We start from the raw sequence: 20,012 nt of genomic DNA, 5'->3' as shown, positions 1-20,012 counted from the left end.
GCTTAGTAGCTATTCCTATATTAAAAACTATTACTAAGCTCTCTTCTACTTTACTTAGCATTGCTCAGCTGCTCTTGTGCATGCGTGGAGCTGCTTCTCCCACACAGTGGCACAGATTTCCCTTCTCAAACTTTCCATTCTTTGCAAGAATCCAACTGTTCATACAGAAGAATACAAGGAACAAAGGAATAATTACACGTTGTGGGCGTGAAAGAACTGGTTCTTGGAGCTCCTTGAGTAGTGGGAGGAGGTGGCATCGTTGGGGGCGTCAGCCTGGATTGCGTCTTCACATCCACAGGTGAGTCTGGCATTGTGGAATGCTTTTCAATGCGATCTGGAACATACATGGACAATTTCATGTTATTCTTCCCCACCACTGACACAGAATCCTTAAAGGAAACACACAATACAATTGAAGTAAAGAGATACAGCATTATCAGTGACTCCTATGTGCTAAACAGTTTCAGAAAACTGCTTTCTAGATAAGTTTCCCAGCATTACTGAAATCCCAAAACACAGATGGGAGAACCTCATTTATGAACAGTGCTGCATTATCTACTATACTCCTTTCTAACAGAGTTCACACATGACCTTCACAAGAAGGACTAGGGCTAGAATAACATCATGCGAAGGCATTATCAACAAGAAGGAGGAAAGATTTGATGTAATGCAAATCACTAGTTACTAATCTTCATTCTAAAGCCTGTTATCCTTACATTTACCTGGGAGTAAGCCCCAGTGAACTCACTGAGATTTAATCCCAAGGTAAGCAGAATTTGGATTGCAGTCTTGCAGTTCAATCTTATGTGTCTTTACTCAAAAACAAATCCCAACAACATGAGGGCATTTGCTTCAAAGTTGGCATGTTTATAATTGATATGTATGATGCTAGGCTAAATGCTCCAGGCATTGTGTATCTAGCCTGTAAGTTATTTGTAGGTACTATGTCCACATAGGTGTATATAGACTCTATAGAGTCTATAGACTCTTTCTATCCAATATGTATTGATTGGGGATGGAACCTGTGCCACACCCATCCACCTCTTTTTTTTATTTTTTTTTTACTGAAGAGTCTTCCATATTTTGGTCTTCCAACAAGCTATTAAATAATAAATCTTCTATGCCACATAACTGGTGCTGCAGGGGGACATCTACATTGTAAGGTGGACTCAAAACACCTTTCCATTCTTTCCACTCACACAGTGAAAATGGAGGGCCAATTTCAGCAATTAGGCAGTGCAGCCCACTGACAATCACTATTTTTTTCTCCAGAAGTCCCCTCAGAATGACACTGCATGATATATTGTCATTCAACATGGCATTCAGGGGAGAATTCATAGCAGCCATTCTGATCTAGCCACCCATTGCTCCCCAGTCTCAATCTTGTGGATTACATGACCAAAGAGAGTAGGGAAAAAAAAAATCAAGGAAAACAGCCAATTCCCACTAACCGGGGTAAGCTGAACTCAAGGCTTTCTCAGAATTTCTCTGGGTCCCTCTTAAAAGCAGGGACCCTGCTTTAGGGTCTTGTAGAATTTTGCCTGCCATTCCAGCTTTAACGGTGAACATTCTTTCATGAGAATGTTTGGCTAAGCTCACAGTTTCACAGCAGCAAAAGCAATTAAATCTGGATTGGAAGCATGTTCTGCCTTTCATGATGAATGTAGTTCAGTTAGGTGATCATCCTGTGCTTGATAGGATATGACTTCTCTCCCTGCCTACTGAGTAAGCCAGCCCTTCTAGATGTCAACAAATGATTACATTCAACTAAAACATGCACATTATACATATAAAACCCAACTCACGTAGGTCTAAACAATGCAACCAACATCCCCCACACAATTTAGGAATCTACTGTGAGATATGGAACTAAGTGTATTGGATTTTATGGCCATCCAGTGGAGTCAGAGGTGGGGAAAAGGAGATGCAGCTGTAGCTCAGAGTGCAGCACATATTCCACTGATAGAAGGTTCTATGTTCAATTCCCATCTCCAGGTAGGGTTTAGAAAGACCCTGTTGAAAACCCTGGAAAGCTACTGCAAATCAGCATAGATAATACTGAACCAGATAGACCAATGGCCTCACTCAGTAGAAGGTAACATACATTTTCCCACATGACGGAAGAGGGCTTAGAGAAAACAACGTGTAATCTTGATCTCTGTTAAACTTTCATATCATCTCCTAGCACCTAGTCTCACGAGAAAATCTAAGAGAACTTTTATCCCAAATTTGTGTGAAAAAGCACAAATAATTTAAAGTTATCAACTTGAAATAAAACTTTAATTGCTATTCATACAAGGTGTATGACAGAAATCTCTGTTAGAGTAATAAGGCAAGTATGTTTGGGTTTTTATGAAAAACAAATGATTTGTTTTATGAAAAACAAACTACACCAATTTTATATTGTGAATTTCCACAGTAATTTGTCCTTTCATGTTTTTCCCATTTATAACCCAATAATCATTTGCATCTACATTTCCTTAGCCACACTACCCTCCTGGCACTGTGATAGCCTATTAAATCTATACAAAATGTTATAGCACAAAATAAAATACTGAAATAGAGATCCAAACCAGAGAAATAAATGGATCAAAAACTGAAGCTTAAATAAATATAGCCAGTTCACTTTGATTTACCATAAGATGTATTTCATGGTTCAAAAAAGGGAGGGGGAAAATGGGGAAATCATAAGATAAGCCCTTTGGACTTCCTGTAAAAAGCAAGGACAAGAGCCAGCACACAAACAAATCTAAGTAAAAGTCTTGGACACAATCCATGGGGAGATTCAAGACCTACTGAAGTAAGTGGGAGGCGTGTGAAAACATTATCATGTTTCAGTTTGTCAATGTTAAGAAACTATACAAACTGTAGAAAACTCTGCCCCCTGCCTCTTCCATTGCAATTTCAGCAGTGCTCTGCAAAGATAACCAGGTTAATTTTCTACATCATGATCAAGGAAGGAAGGTCAGAATGGAAGACAGCAGAAATCATTAGCAGTTCTCAGAATCTTAGATCTTCTGAGATCTAAATTCTGTCCTTGCAGTTTGGGGCGGGGTGGGAAACGAAAGAGTTTCAGCATATACAAATAAAGGTGAGAATGAGTGTTGCAAAACTGATCGAACAAAGCAGTCCCTATGAAGAAACATTTGCTAGACCCAATGGCTGATGCTACAATCAAACATTTAACAAGCAATGGCAACACATTTCAAAGTGGGAGAGGAAATTAGTCTGAAAACGTTAATTGTCACACTCACCTCCACCAACCTCCGCAAAAACGAAATACACAGCATTCAGCCTACCTTGCAACAGAGGCATGGATTAGACTCTCCTAGATAGAGGCAAATATTTCTGCCATACCAAGAAAGGGGAGAGAAAGAGAGGCTTGCCAGAGCTGGCCAGGAGATAACATTGGCAACTGCTGGCCCATCTGGTTTTCATTCTGCTAACACTCACACTGAAGTGTTGGAGAATGTTTTCCAGGTATACAGATCTGAAAGCATGTGTGAGCATAAATGTGAGCAGAGAAGGAGTAGTTGATGCAGGGAAGAAAGGCAGTCATACTTCACTGAAGTTGTCTGCTGCTCATGAAAAAGCAGTCAACCTATCCTCCACTATAGCTCCAGATAGCTTCAAAAGCCGTTCCTTCCCATGCACACTATCACAACTTTGTATGTCTTTTTTTAGAAGTTGTTACTGAAGGGGTTGATGTCAGGACAATGAAAAGAAACAGAGCCAAAGGGGGGGGGGATGAAAAATAAATAAATAAAAAGCTTGCATATGGACCTTGGAAAATATTCAAGGCCAAGACCCCAAATAGTTTACATTCTCTACATAAATAAATGTTGTAATCTCCTAATTTGATGTATTATTTGTCTCATTTTTTCTTAGTGTTACCTGACTCACATTTTACAGTCCTTTAAAAATTATTCTGAAACCTAAGCAATCATGCATCAATAACACAGGCCTACAAAACTGAGGGTCAGAAAAGTTTTTCCCAAACTTTATGGTGGTTTGATATGAATTTGGGGTGCTGAGTCCAAAAATGGCATCCATTTTGCCCTATTGTGTCTAGTTTTGGAGATATAGTATAGCCTAATTAGTGAATGGTTCAAGCAGCTTCCTCATGAGGAAGCTGCTTGAACCATTCACTAATGAGGTTATACTATATCTCCAAACCTAGACGTGATAGGGCAAAACGGATGCAATTTTTGGAATCAGCACCCCATATATACCCAGGAATTGGTGTAACGTTTAAAGAAGCAAAATGTGTTGGCCTGTGTAATCATTTCACATGCCTATTCATAATTGGTTCCTTTAAACATCATAAGACTTTATGGGAGTTTGGGCTGTTGCTGGAAGAAAAACAAACTATGATAGTCCCTGTGACCATGATAGATGAAATTCATCACAGGGAATTTGAGAAGATTCGTTGCCACAAACACAAATGCAACATTCAAGTCACACACATATATCTTAAGATATTGGATCCAAAGGAAACCCTCCACTAGTAGAAAGTCTTGTCTGTTCACAGAAGGGTTGTTTCCCAACTCTTTTCAAAACCTTGTAATGGTTTGTAGCAGATACTACTACATTCCATACCTTCCTTATTCGCCATGCTTTTCTGTACGATAATGCAACCCCCACTACATATGGTTCCATGGAGTTCAAGGAACAACAATAATTCATACCCTTTTGCTCACTGTTATTTGGATCCAAACCATTGTCTATCGCTTGGGCAGGAAAGAAGAGTGGTACAACCTTCATAAGAGCCTCTCCTCCAGGCAAGAAAATGGAAGAGGCAAAGTGCCATCTCTTCAGGGTCCCTAGAAATTTCAGAACCAAGTTCGCATAATCTAAAAGCCATTTCGTGTGTCACACCAACAGAGAAAGAAAGGACTGCTAGAGTCACATGTGAAAGGAGATGTGCACATCTCAAAAGAGTGAGATGTGCACTTTTTCAGCTTAGCATATGAATCTGTTCTGATCTCTAAGTCACATAGCGCATGCTTCTGTAAGCACATCTATGCATGAAATGCAGCGTGGTGCTCAGGGATGCCAACTTCTCATTTCAAAAATACTGCGCTCCTGAATGGGACCACCCGGTGGAGCTGAGACAGAACTCTGAGCTAGAATAGTATTTGGTGGGCTAGAGGCAAAGGCGAAGCATAATCTAGGATTTTAATGACATTTCAAAAGTAAATATTGGTTTCCTTAAAGAACAGTTCTGCCAGTTCCGCAGTTCATTAAAATACAGTGGTACCTCGCATAACGAGTGCCTCGCGCACTGAAAAACTCGCAGAATGAAAGCGTTTTGCAATTTCTGGTGACTCGCACAATGAATTTTTATGACCCTTGCTTCGCAAGACGAATTTTTGTTTGTTTGTTTGTTTGTTTTGGTTTGTTTTAAGGGGGGGATCTTCATGCCAGTTTATGATCCCGTTCACCCTAGCAAGGGGAGGATCTTCATGTCAGTTTATGTTCCTGTTCACCCTAGTAAGGGGGGATCTTCATGTCAGTTTATGATCCCGTTCACCCTAGTAAGGGGAGGATCTTCATGCCAGTTTATGATCCCGTTCACCCTAGTAAGGGGAGGATCTTCATGCCAGTTTATGATCCCGTTCACCCTAGTAAGGGGAGGATCTTCATGTCAGTTTATGTAAGTAAGTCCCATTGTGCTTGCTCCCAGGAAAGTGTGCACAGGATTACAGCCTTCAAGCTCCCCACTCAGCATCCCCCCCTGTTTTTGAAAACCTCAGTATAGTATGTATGCCTTTAAAGAGCACTTAATAAACACTTTGTAAACCAAATTTGACTTTGTTCTGACTTTTCTTGCCCATAGGAACACATTAATTAAATTTCAATGCATTCCTATGGGAAAACGCGCTTTGCAAAACGAAAAACTCGCGTAACAAAAGGACTCGCAGAACGAATTAATTTCGTTATGCGAGGCACCATTGTATTGGCTTTTTGTCAACTCAAGAGGTACCTCAGCATTAATTCACCTTCTTTACATCCTCAGTATTCTAAAGAAACCCCTAATGACAGGAAAGAGACAGAGCAGAATTCAGGTTTATGCCACCTCTTTAAAAAACACAAACACACACAAGATGGAACCCAGTGATCTACCATGTAGAAACAGTGAGAAAATAGTGTCTTGGAGGAAGTGGACCCAATAAGCCAGAGAACAGTCTGGTGGACTAGATGGTGGAGTACAGAGAAAATGTATACTCATCTAAGATGTGAATACAGCCTTCCCCACAGCATACACATTCCTTACTTGCAACCAAGAAACTCCATTTACACAGTACATAATCTGGTCTACAACTGAACCACAAGCGCCTACAGAATAGAGAACTCAAGCCAGCAAATCCCTAAAAAAAACCCAAAAAACCCAGGTCATGTAAGAAGCATGTATGCCATACACATGGACAAGGAAATGAGAATGTAGGGTACATTCTAGAAAGAAAACATTTATCCATTTTTCAGAAGGAGATTACTGAAACAGAGATTCTCAAGACTGCAAATTCATGGGAGAGCACTCAAGAATAACCAACTCAAACTGCCAGCTATTTACCAGACATGCAGGATGAAGAGTGGAGCAGACACTATATATTCTGCCTGTCTTTTGCTTGCACACACACAAATACACACATGAAGAGAGAGATGAAAGGCAGGAAAAGGAACACTGGCAGATACTCACTACTGCAGGTCTTGAAAGCCTGAGGTTATTCCATTGGGCCTCCTTTTTGGCCAGCAGCCACTATTACCAGTCTGTACCACTGTGGGAAGGGCAACTACTTAACATGGTCCTGAGCCTATACTGCCACGCCAGCCCTGATGCCACTGCCAAGGGCCCAGGAGACCAGGTAAAAAAGGCTAGATTACAGAGGCTACATAACGTGGCAACAGAGGTTTTAAATTTCTCATGGTGACCAACAATATGTATGTACACACAAGCCTGTGAACTTCCCTCTGCTTGGCCCACTACATCACCACACGCTCTGAGTAGTAAGGGCTAAAGGTGCACTGAACAACTGGCACTTCAAACATTGGGGGGGGAAGGGTTATGGTGGCATGGTTGGCCAATCCACTAGGTGAGGTGATACAGATTGAATCAGTGGCTGATTGCGGGATCCCAGCCTGCCACAGATGCAACCCAAGCTGATCTGCTTTCCGCCCACTAAAAGTGAGCGCGCGCAGTGGAGCACCCACATTGTTACTGTGCTCCATATGTGGTTTCTCCAAGCGTGGAAATGCAGGACTTCCAGTTTGATTTACAGGCATGGTGCAAAGGAAAGAGCTCCTTCATTTGCATGGTCCCTTTATATCTAACATGCAAGTCTTGCACTTCCACAATCAAAGAAACCAAAGGAATGTGAAGTGGTAAGCAGCTGCTATTTTTTTAAAGCCATTTTTGTCCAACAGGGGCAAAAATGCACATACTGACAACAGGGATCAAATGTGGGCTGGACAGAAATGTTAATATTGTGTAGAGGTGGTAGATGCGAAGTGTTATCAAGTGGTATTCCAGGTTGTGCCACCACTGTGTGGTGGGCAGGATAGTAATGGTCAGTCTGAAATTACTCCTCAAATCTACTGGTTGAGTATGATTGACATCTCCCTACCCCTAGAGCGAAGAGTACTCAAGAGAAGCTACAGATGTCTCTGGGAGGTTTATTATACTCCTTGAGAAGCTCTTCATAGTTACTCAGTAAAGTCATGCATGCCATTTCCTCTTTTCTGATAGAACATCACTGAATAGGGACTTAGCCATGAGAGCCTGGAAGATCCTTAAATAGCTCTGTGTCTATCTGAAGCATGTCTTACTACCAATTGTGAGGATGGACAGGTATTCCAGACACTGAGACTTAAATCTATAGGTAAACAGGATTAGTCAGGCCTGCTGTTGCATAGAACTGAGCTATAAGTAGAGGTGTTTGAAAATGGTGTTATTTATTTTACTCAGAATTCAGCCCATTGTATTCAGTAAGATTTAGGCTGTAATCCTATCTCACTCACTGAAAACAAACACCTCTAGCTATCAGGGTTAAGCGCAAAATGCTTCTTCCAAACAGCTCAGAAGTCCAACGTCTTCTCCAATGGAGGCCACTGAACCCGGCCAGGGAATGTGAAACAAAACCATAGGCAGCAGGCTGACTTGAGTTCATGTTTTCCAGAGTTCAATCATTTTTATGTTAGTTCTTTTCAGCTCCAGGAACTTTAGAGCAATGTGTGCTGCATTTTAAAGATTGAGAAACATCCAACCCTCTTCAAACAGGGCCTAAACCCAATAGCTTCTCAAGATGGGGAGGGGGCCTATCTAGCTGGAACTCATTCTCCTCTGTTCTCTGCAATCAATTCATGATGAGGGTAGATAGTGAAATAACAGGCTAAACTCAGCCTATCCACACAACCCTCTGGTAACAGGAGAGTCTTAAGATAAATTCATAAAATATGTTTCAAGCCTGCAAACATCTCCTCCATTTGTTTTGCATTATATTTTAAAAATGAAATATGCATTCTTGAATCTCTCTTAGCAGTAGAGAGCTAAAAGCTGTGATTTAATCACAGAAGCATCTTGCTCCGCTCTAAATGCTGTAAAACCAACTTTAAATGATGACGTCCCTTCTGTGGATTGTTTTGGTTCCCAACACTGTACTGTTTTTTGTCATACATTCGGTTCTTATTATGGGAATTATTTTTAACTCTGTATTTAACTTTTTGGTGAACTGTGATATGTACTGCAAGTGTTCCCAACCTTATAAAAAATAAATATGGAGAGAGAAGAAGACCACTAAGAAAAACAGGGGTGGAGTGGGGTGAAAGGAATGAAAAAGAAAGCCCTCTATAGTCAAAAGCATTTACTTCACTTCCAGTATCTTAATGGTTTAATCCCTTTTTAAAACAAGATGGCCTTTCATATATGGTAATAGTTCAGTTTACATGAAAAGCATCCAATTCAAGAGCATCAAGGAAAGCTGATGGATGGAACAGAATAAGGAATATGTAAATACACAAGTGATGCCTTTTCACTAGCCAGTTCAATGTCAGGCAGTTCTGCAAGTGGTGTGTTTCCAATTTCCTTTTTAAAATAAAAAAGTAGGATATAATAAGCAGTGGCATTTACTTTACTGTTAGCTAGTATAAAGAGTTCCAGATGTATGTCCAGGCATGAAAGATTTTTTTTAAAATGTTCTTCATTGGTTGTGACTAGTGCTCTTCTGCTAACCCACAGAAAAATCAGCACAGCACTTCCAAAGTTTGCTAAATTTATCAATTTTGGTTTTTTGCAATCTTCTATCCTTTAGGATATAGACCATCAACTCATGATAAGAAACTTTCAGTGCTTTATGAACAGCAGATAGAAACTTAGTTGAAATCCATGAAATACCTGTGCATGGGCTGAGTGCCTTGTAAATGCTGGAACTCTTTTATTTGGTCAACACAGCTTGCTAGTATAAAGTTGCACTTTATACAGGCAGGACAAGTAGCGCTAGCCAGGAATCGTAATCATGCTGGATTATATAGGGAGTGGAGAAGAATCATTTTGTAGAAATGAATGAAACATTTAGTGAATGGTCTGTAATTATTGCCTTAACCAAAAGAATTAACACATTTCATACATGATCTTGAAACTCTTCACAAAAGATGGTTTGATCAGATTCTCTATAAGGCAGGTAGAAAAACAGCAAGGAGCTATGAAATTCAATTTGAAAGTTTCTAGGGTTTACAGTGTTTTGGGGTTGGGGGTGGGGGAACTTATGTAAAAGTCAATGATAATGAATTTTTTTTAACCAGGTTTTGCCCAACATTTTTCAATGAAAATGCAGAAAACAACATTACTAATTTTGCATATTGATAAAAATTGTCAATTAATACACCACTGAAAATTACAGTAAAAACCATTTCAGTGTGTTAATAGGGGCAATAGGGCTACTTATCTGAAATCAAAAGGAACAGAACAAGACGGCATTTGAGGTTGAATTAGTATGTTTTATCACTGGCAACCTCTACTAACAAAACCTGAAGATTAGTCACTAGCTCTGGAGATTAGCCCTGAAGATGAGTGAGTGAACTGTTTGTTTAGTAGTGCAAAGATAAACAAAACAAAGGAAGGGAATTTCCACATTATTATTATTATTATTATTATTATTATTATTATTATTATTATTATTATTATTATTAACAGTATTTATATACTGCTTTTCAACAGAAAGTTCACAAAGCAGTTTACAGAGAAAAATCAAGTATCTAATAGCTCCCTGTGCCAAGAGGGCTCACAATCTAAAAAGCTGCAAAAGAGCACCAGCAGACAGCCACTAGAAAAGGCAACTGCTGGGGTGAGGAGGGCCAGTTACTCTTCCTCTGCTAAATAAAAGAGGAGCACCCACTTGAAAAAGTGCTTCTTACCCAGCTGAACCCACAGATAACAAGGCATATAGAGTAAGACAGGGGTGTCCAAAGTTTTTGGCAGGAGGACCACATCGTCTGTCTGACACTATGTTGGGGGCCGGGGAAAAAAAGAATTTACATTTAAAATTTGAATAAATGTACATAAGTTTACATAAATGAATATATTAAAGATAAGAACATAACATAAGAACATAAGAACAGCCCCACTGGATCAGGCCATAGGCCCATCTAGTCCAGCTTCCTGTATCTCACAGCGGCCCACCAAATGCCCCAGGGAGGCATCTTCCCATATATAAGTTATATATGAACTTATATAAGTTCATCTTATATAAAATGCCATATAAGATGAACTTATATGAATGAATGAAGGTTTTGCAAAAGCTCAAGGCCTATAAAAGGACTTGCATAAAGCAAGGCTGGCCTTTCCTTTGCTGTCGCTACTGCATCACAGACGTGAAACAACAAGCAGTGGAGGGAGCCCTCATCCCACAGCTCACGTGAGAGGTCAAACAGTTGCCCTCACTCTAAGAGCACCTGCGTCAGGCAAAGGTGGGCTCCAACAAATCTCCAGAGGGCCAGAGGCTCATTGGAGACTGGGGGCTCCCTGAGGGCTGCATTGAGAGGCCTCGAGGGCCGCAAGTGGCCCCAGGGCCGGGGTTTGGGCACCCCTGGAGTAAGACAAGACAAAGCTTTTAATTTTCAGCATGAATGGGAGTTCACTCAAAGGGCGTCTATGGGCACTTTTCACAGAAGTGCTTGGGTGCTGATGCACAGATTCAAACTACACACAGAGTGCATTAAGAAACATTGTGTGTGTGTGTGTGTGTGTGTGTGTGTGTGTGTGTGTGTGCATTTAATAGCCTAATCCTATAAATATCTACTTAGAAGTAAGACCTCTTGAGTTCAGTGGGACCTACTCTCAGGGAAGTGTGTACAGGTTTGCAGCCTAAGTCACTTTTCCTTTTAGAATATTCAAAAGTCCTGATAACTTCCTACTCATCTGCACATATTTCAAAGGGGAAAGCAACCATATATACACACATCCCCAGACTCTTTACAGGTATTTACAGGTCATACCAGTACCATGTGTATGCATTTTTTGTTTCTGTATCACCTCAGCACATGAGTAAAAAGGGCACAGAACAAGGGGTCCTTTGATGCAGAAACAAAAAAAGATAAAATGTGCAGGAAGGCAGATGGTTTAAGGCAGGGCTTTTCAGACTGGGGCGTCACGATGCCCCAGCCTGTGGGCCCTTATCTCTGCCCCCTTAAGGGGTGGGGGCAGCAAGGAGGCAGGTAGGAGGCAGCGGTGCAAGCCCCAGGATCGCGCCACTCAGGGGGTTGCAGGGGCTTGGGTGCACTTACCCAAGCCTCCTGTAGCCTCCTGGGGGTTTGGGAGCCCTGCACAACCTTCTGCAGGTCTCCCTGCAGCTTCGAAAGTGAAAGTGAAAGCGATCACTCCACTTTCATTTTGCAGCTGCAGGGAGCCCTGCAGAAGGTCACACAGGGCTTCCCGCACCCCCAGGAGGCTGCAGGAGGCTCATGTAAGTGCAACCAAGCCCCTGCAGTCCCCTGGGGATCATGCTGCTGCCTTTCCCCCACCCCCGCTGCCTCCCTTCCACCCCCGCAAGAACTTAAAGCAGTTTTTGAACTCCTGGAGAGTTTGAAAACTGCTGGTTTAAGGAAACATTTTCCAAAAGTCAGTGAGATTCGAGCCATGGAAGACCTCTGCTAAGTACATGCAAGAAGCAGAATTAGACTCGGAAAATAACACCACAGATATAATACTTGTTTACTAATCTGAATTCCAAAATATCTTATGCCATGCAGAACAGTTTTTGATACTTTTGGATATCTTTTTCATAAAGCAAAATGTTTGTAGGCATGCAGACCTTAAGTATTCAGTAGCAAGTCATATGAATGGGACTGGGGACAGGCTGAGTCATTTTTCATGTCTTTGAGCAGAAAATCTTTATGCAGAACCATCCCATCCATGGTTCCTGAGGGCACCTCAGGGTACAGACTAGGAATGGGGAGGAGGCAACCACTGCCATCTACCCACTTGCCTTCACTGCTCCTCCTCCTTGGATTAGTAAAGGAAGGGGGGAAGAGGAAGTGTGGGGGAGAGTGGTGACACACTAGACCACTAGTTTCCATTTCTTCTTCTGCTCTGCCTCCTCCTTCTTTTGCAAACAAGGAAGTGGGATGAGCAGAGGTTGGCACATCAATAGATGGGGGAACATTTGGCACACCACTCCAGGTGCCAGGAGATCCTAGGTCACCCTGTCATTAAATTACATTACATCTCAATCTTCTTTGAAGTTCTCTCTGCATCAAAAGCAGTGTGGCATGGAAGAGCTGCTGCATAAGAAATACCACTCCAAAGCTCCATTGAATAAGTGAAGATTGTTGTACAGCTTTTTAGATCTGGGCTCATGCATATGCATTTCTCTCTGTGTTTTAGATTTGATCTGCTATACAACAGAATCACAACTGCAACTTGATTTGAATATTAAACTGAAACAGAACTTTAATCCATGGCATACTGAGTACTGAAAGGGAGGTTTTATCAGAAGAAATGTTAATGCCTTAAATTGGAACTATTATTCTTTATCAGGGAGCTAAAACCCAGCTAAACAGGTTTTTACAAGGTTTAAAATCTATCTGCTTCCTCCCAAAATATACAGATTGAGTCTCATTATTCGCGAGGGTTCCATTCCAAGAACTCGTGGATTTTGCCACGGATGGCAAAAAAACGTACTAGAGTAAATCAATTTAAAAAACAAAGTCTCTTTGCTCCAGTGATTTAAAAACAGCCTTGATGACCTTTGTAATGCACACAGAGGTAATCAGTGTCTCTCCAGGTGCTTAGGCTTCTCTAGGAGGCAGCAATCCCTCCCTTCACCAGGAGCCCCAGCAAGGGGGAAAGAATGGAGATGGTGATAATCGCTGCGGGGGGGGGGGGAGTGAAGCCTGCAGAGAGAACAACTGATGGATTGTCAGCCGGCTGCCCTCTCTGGCATTATTAAATGGCTGTTTTCCTTTAATTTAAAGGGCCCTTCTCATCAGCTTTGAGATAGAAAAATCTATGGCTACTTAGGTTATACCTGTAATCACTTGCATGACTCTCTCTGCAACAGTAAAAAGCAGTTTTTTAAACTGTGATTTTAAAGGGATGCATTTTTCCCCTTCTCCAGGGATCAGCACATTCTTTCTAATTTGCAGGGGCCATTCGTGTTGAGTCAAATCTGTGTATAAAAAAATCTGTGTATAACAAGGCTGGACCTGTACTATATCATGTTTGAGTCCCAAAGCAACGTTACTATTAGGAAGGGCACCTAAGGGAAATGCTTCGAGCTTATCAGATTGCCCTCAGTAACACATCCTTAAAATGAAGAACCAAAACAAATTTTGATTACAAACAAACAAACAAACATTAAATGTTAAAAAAAAACCTGGCTATTGTTTGGTTTTATTTAAATATGGAAGTCTCCCATATCCCTAAGTGTCTCCATAATAATATAAGCATCTATGCAAACACATAAAAAGAAATTAGACGTCTTGATGGATTTATTTAAGACCAAAGATTTAAGGGCCAAAGACAATGGAAGATGAGACACAAAGATGGGAAGCACAACCATACAATCCAATACTGGTCACGGAATATGATGAGAGGACGTGACAATGCAAGGACATGACAATGACCTGAAGGTGTACATAAGTGACCTACTGCATTGCTTCTCAGAGTGACATGTTGCCTCATACAAATCGTTGACCTTCTTCAGTGTCTTGAGTTCAGAGACTATAATATTTTATTTCCATAAAGAAAACAAAGGGAAGAACATCAATAGTATTTTCAAAGAGAGCGCTTTCATAGTAGCAGCCCTCACAGACTACAATTCCCATAAGGGCCTTCACTTCTCTTCCTGTTTGGAGAAGAAACTAAAATTACGATCTTTTTTGTTTGCTTTCTGTTGCTGCCTCAAAACAATTACCAGTTAGTAAAATTACTCCTTTTCCCCCCATCCCCCTGCGTCCTGCTTCTCAGCCCAGTTCCACCCTCATTTCACCAAGCAGCTGCTTTTAAAAGCTTCATTCACTGAATTGACCCTTGTATAAATCGACCCATGTCTGCAAGGTCAATTTTAAGGAATGAATTTTTTGACTTATACACAAATATATACGGTAATTAAAATAGCGAGTAGGAGTGAGGCGAACAATTCTGCACAAGAAAGATGCTACTTATTCCCAGTCATTCCTCCAACTAACAAACTGCATAGGTGGTGGCATCTCCCCTCTCGTCTCTCCCCTATCACTCACATGGTCCTTTTAAATAAAGTGGAAAAGAATTGCTTGGAGAAGCGTGAAGTAAGTGACTGGAATCCTCTGCCCAGGTTTTTAGGGGAGTGCACAAAGGTGGTGTCACCAAAATATTATTTTGGCACGATATACTTTTGGTTTTATTGTTAAACCCTCTCTTAGTTATTCCTATTACTGAATCTGGCTGTTTTGCTGCTGCAGAAGAGTATTTTGGTTTACTGAGTTATAATTTCCATTATGACCAAACTAGTGTTTTTGTTGGCTATAGCCAATTTTAGAGCCATCAGTATGGCTAAAATATATTTTTATCCAAAAATGCTGTACTTTGCATCTACATTGGATCTCATTCTGTTTGTCAGTTATGCAAACTATTTGTTTTGGTTTTTCTTTTAATAGAAAGATTTCCCTTTGAATCCTGGGATTTCACTATTCTAAGAAATATTATGAAGCTATCCATGAATTTAAGCAAAATTAGCCCAACAGTTGCTGCTTCAAAATCACACATGTTCCTCTTGGACTTTTATAGAAGAAAGCGTGTAGCTTGTGATTCATTTTTTGGACATACTAAGAACCCATGACTGTGATCTCGTTATTAAATTATTTGTGGAACAAAAATTGAGGTGTCCAAGAGATATAGTAAGTGGTTTAGCAAATGGAAGTGCCATTTTGACAAGGACAAAGCACCGTCAGGAAATATATGGACACCAGTAATTCTGAGCTGAATTGCTAACACTGGTAGAAAAGAAGCCTATTATATACCATCAAATGACCTGCCTCATTCACCAGATTATAAGAGTTTTTTCAGCTTCCACATTTTGGGCAGGGCTGACACAAGTAGCCTATATAGAAGAGTGCCTGAACCCAAGGCAACCCCCACAAGAAGCATGAAAGTGTCATTAGAAAGGAACATGGACAAAAACATGAGGGCATGGCAAATAGATGTGATACAGCTGCTTAAAACATACGTAGAATATAATCTTCACCCTTGTTCACTAACATCTTTAAGACTAACCAAGAATGCTTTACACTATCACTCACTATCACAGTAAACTATCAACTCACTAACTCTGGCCCACAAGAGATGTTATCAGTGACCACAAAGATTCAAAGTTCTCTTCAACAGGGCTGGCTATAGGAGCTGTGGGGCCCAATCGGAAACATTTTAGCAGGACCCCAAGTTCACAGCCAAGGACTGTAGAATTGTAGAGATATAAATAAAATTATAGGCTTTATATCTTATGGTAGAATGGAAAGCAATCAAAATGTGTGCTTAAAAAGTGCATGTGAGTTAATGGACCAAATAGATTTAAGCACATTTTAATATAAAATTGCATACAAGACTAGATTATCCTAGCATGGGGGGGCCTTAGATGTGGGGCCCACTTGAAAGCAATTGGTCCAATTGGCATAACTTAGTTCTTAGTGGCCGCAAAGACTCAATGTTCTCTTCCCTTTAAGACATGTCACAACTTGAGACTGTATTCCAGATTCTCTGGAAGTGGTATTAGACATTTATAGCTAAACAGCTAAACTACAGAACTACAGACAGGGTTGAATAGTTAACAAACTGGTACCTGTCCTTGGATTAGGGTAGGGTACAAATCTAATCAATCACTCAAGCTGCAATCTTATTCTTGTAATAAGTCCCACTAATACAATGAGACTTAGAAGTATGTCTTCTTACTTGATTGACTGACAGTGCAATCCTAGGCATGTCTATTCGGAAGTGACAGTGTGCTGTCAATCAATCAATCGTTTGATTGACCAATCTTTAACAAAACTGATACAGCCACAACTACCCAAACACATTGCTTTTTTCTCAACAATATGCAGCTTTCCTAGAAGAATTTTTATACAGATACATAAAAGCAGAAAGACAAAGAAAATTAAAGACAATAAGCCTGCAGGTTGACATAACAATTGGTTTCATCTTCAATACAAATGCTCACAAAGCTTTGTGCAACAAGCAAATATGAGTCTTTTTATAAGGCTGCATCTTTTCAGCAGCATTCTTATCTTGCTTTTTTCCATAAAAAAAAAAATTGGGTACTTAATCATCTCCTCCACATAATCAGTTATTGTTCAAAACAACAGATATTCATTCACCCAGAAACTTGGTTTCTTACAGCTTCTGGTTATAAAAAACATTTTCAAGATTTTACCAAGCCACAAGAACATAAGAACAGCCCCACTGAAACAGGCCATAGGCCCATCTAGTCCAGCTTCCTGTATCTCACAGCAGCCCACCAAATGCCCCAGGGAGCACACCAGATAACAAGAGATCTGCATCCTGGTGCCCTCCCTTGCATTGGCATTCTGACATAGCCCATTTCTAAAATCAGGAGGTTGCACATACACATCATGGCTTGTAACCCATAATGGATTTTTCCTCCAGAAACTTATCCAATCCCCTTTTAAAGGCATCCAGGCCAGATGCCGTCACCATATCCTGCGGCAAGGAGTTCCACAGACCGACCACATGCTGAGTAAAGAAATATTTTCTTTTGTCTGTCCTAACCCTCCCAACACTCAATTTGAGTGGATGTCCCCTGGTTCTGGCGCTGTGTGAGAGTGTAAAGAGCATCTCTCTATCCACTTTATCCTTCCCATGCATAATTTTGTATGTCTCAATCATGTCCCCCCTCAGGCGTCTCTTTTCTAGGCTGAAGAGGCCCAAACGCTGTAGCCATGTCCTTTAAAACAAGGCACTGAAAATATAGCCAGAATTAACTAAAAATGACACTTGCAAAGGCAACATCCAGTACCAAACAAAATTACAGCTGCATTATGCATCCTGTAAGGTGATTGACCATAGAAATGGTTCTAGAATGCAAACGATGGAAAGGGCAGCTTATATATTGTATATGTAAGGATACATTAGTATATCTCTGTTCAGCCAGAGAGCTGAAGGATTTTGCATGCGTTCTGAGCAATTGAATGCAAATAGTTGGGCTTTATAAGCGATCAATGCAATTTCTCATTAAGCAGTCACTCTGCTTCTACTTCTCTTCCCCCTGATCCAAGGTTCCTAGATCCTTACCTTAAAGGGGGAACAGACAGTGCTGACACCAGAGTCAGTTGCAGTCTTTCTACAGCAGTGTTTCTCAACCACTGATTCTCATTCTACAGGTGGTACTTGAGTGGTGATCAATGGTATGCATGGAACACTCAGAGCCCTGCCACCTGACAGAGAGACCAGCAATGTAACACAAAATACAGCAGTAGGAGGCTTGTTAGGAAGAGCTCCAGTGTGTGCTTTCGCACACTAGAAAAAGCCTTCCCATCTATCCTGAACCACTTACTGGTGTTTGTTGCATGGCATCTGGCCTCCCAATCTGGAAGTAATCGGTGATGACACCATCACCAGTTACTTCTGGTGGTACTTCCAATAGGATGACCATGTGAAGTGGTACAGTGGGTGACAAATGTTGAGAAGCACTGCTTTAGGGACCCTCTTCCTCTTTTTCTTTGCCCTGCCCAAAGCCCACCAGAAACATATCTTGCTGAAGTAGCAGAAGTGATTCTGGGCATTCTAGGCCAAGCAGGTCATCTTCCCATAAGAACCATGGAAGGCGTATGGCTAGTTTAGGTTTCACTGGGGACTAAGGAGTTCACAGCTTCTGACTGCTGTTTTCCTCCTGTACCAGAGCGTCTTGGGTTCTTGGGGCTAATGAAGCAGCAGAAGCGGTTTCCAGCTTCACGATGAATACGTCTGGAACTGTATTGACCCTAATTCTGCTCACCAGCATTTGTGTGCACAGACATTCACTTTTTACAAGTGATCTGTACAAACAATCACAACATTCCTATATGTGCATAGAATCTGAGACACCACCAAGTATAATAAAAGTGAACAGAGGGCCTGACCAATGAGCAGTATTTTTCAAACTGGAAGGCTGGTGGATGCTTTGAGTTGGCACAGAATGAAGCAGACCAACATCTACCTGATGCTGGAAGGCAAGCATTCAGTCAGAGTACGTAGGTACTTCCAGGATCAATCCAAGGAATTTATTTTAAACTTTGCACACCTGGGGATGCTCCTGCCCATAGGAGGCCACTAATCAATTGAGGCAATTTCAGTGGGCAAGGAATGTCTTTTTCAGAAAGGAGTCAAGGAAAGGGAAGCCTTAGAACAGTGATTTTCAATCTTTTTCATCTCATGGCACACTGACAAGGCACTAAAATGGTCAAGGCACACCATCTGTTTTTGGACCATTGACAAGGCACACCAGGCTGCTGGTAGAGGATGCACATATCTCAATTGCCCTACTAATAAATGAGCCTCCCCAAACTCCCACAGCACACCTGCACACCATCCGTGGCACACCAGTGTGCCATGGCACAGGGGTTGAAAATGGCTGCCTTAGAAACATGGCAGAAGAGTACTCCAGAGATGCCTTTCAAGGTCTCACCCAAAATCAGAAGAGGGATCAGGCAGAATGCTCAAGAACTGAACAAAATATGCAGCTCACACAGTAAAGCATACCTGAAGCCAACTGGCCCAAAATGGGAGGAGAGGCATGCAGAGCAACAACAATACTGAAACATGCTGGGTTGATTCCCCACAATACAGACAGGATGGAGAGCCATTCAAGCTACATGGGCAGATGGGCAAGTCATGCTTAACTCAGTTCACAGTTAGAAAAACGAAGGGCCAAACCACACGCTGGTCCAGTCATACTTCATTTTCACTTACTAACAAGAAGTCCAAGGGTGTGTGTGATCCAGGTCCAAAGAATGTCATGGGTAAAAGGAGAATGTAACTGTCTGCCCTGGCTTACCAGATGGTGATGAGGATGACCAACAGCCAGCAAAGGCCCTTCCTGTCTCAGCTGCGGGCTGGGCCTGGGCCCTTCTGTGGGCATGAATCCCTGGCATGTGCAGCATGAAGGGGCTTCTTTGTTCACACGGTGCCTGTAAACAAAACCAGAACTCCTGCACTTCCCAGTTTATAAAAACCACACAAAGAGCAGGGTAAGAACACGGATGATTGGCCTCCCAGTCAAGCAAAAGCAAGTGGATCAGTGGGGCTTGTGTCCATAGCAGACTGGAGGGAAGACAGTGGCAGACTCCATGAAGGGCACTCTGAATCAAATACTTTCCTCACAGCACCCCCAACAATCTAGGGTGCTGCATCAGGTTGCCTCATGGCTGAGATAGCAGTGCCTGAGACAAGGATATGGAGAGAAGCTTAGATCTCTCATAGCAAATGCCTCATAGCAAGTCTCCTAAGATAGACTGAAGTTAGTAAGAGCAAGTCTAGCTACTCACAACAGTGA

At 41.4% G+C, this 20,012-nt stretch overlaps 1 protein-coding gene across 3 annotated transcripts in view; it reads right to left on the bottom strand.

Annotated features, from left to right (window-relative positions):
* RUNX1T1 (RUNX1 partner transcriptional co-repressor 1) overlaps nucleotides 1-20,012 on the bottom strand; it is a 195,052-nt gene that overhangs the window by 81,758 nt on the left and 93,282 nt on the right. For 2 of the 3 annotated variants that reach the window (XM_066623152.1, XM_066623153.1), the window contains one exon: nucleotides 197-334. In XM_066623152.1, the coding sequence (XP_066479249.1) occupies nucleotides 197-334 (138 nt within the window). Of the gene's footprint in view, nucleotides 1-196; nucleotides 335-3,254; nucleotides 3,296-20,012 lie in introns of those variants that run through there. The other variant, XM_066623154.1, reaches the window with a different exon arrangement.

Source organism: Tiliqua scincoides, chromosome 4 (assembly GCF_035046505.1).
Source record: "Tiliqua scincoides isolate rTilSci1 chromosome 4, rTilSci1.hap2, whole genome shotgun sequence".
NCBI lineage: Eukaryota > Metazoa > Chordata > Lepidosauria > Squamata > Scincidae > Tiliqua > Tiliqua scincoides.
This window is presented reverse-complemented; position numbering and strand designations above follow the sequence as displayed.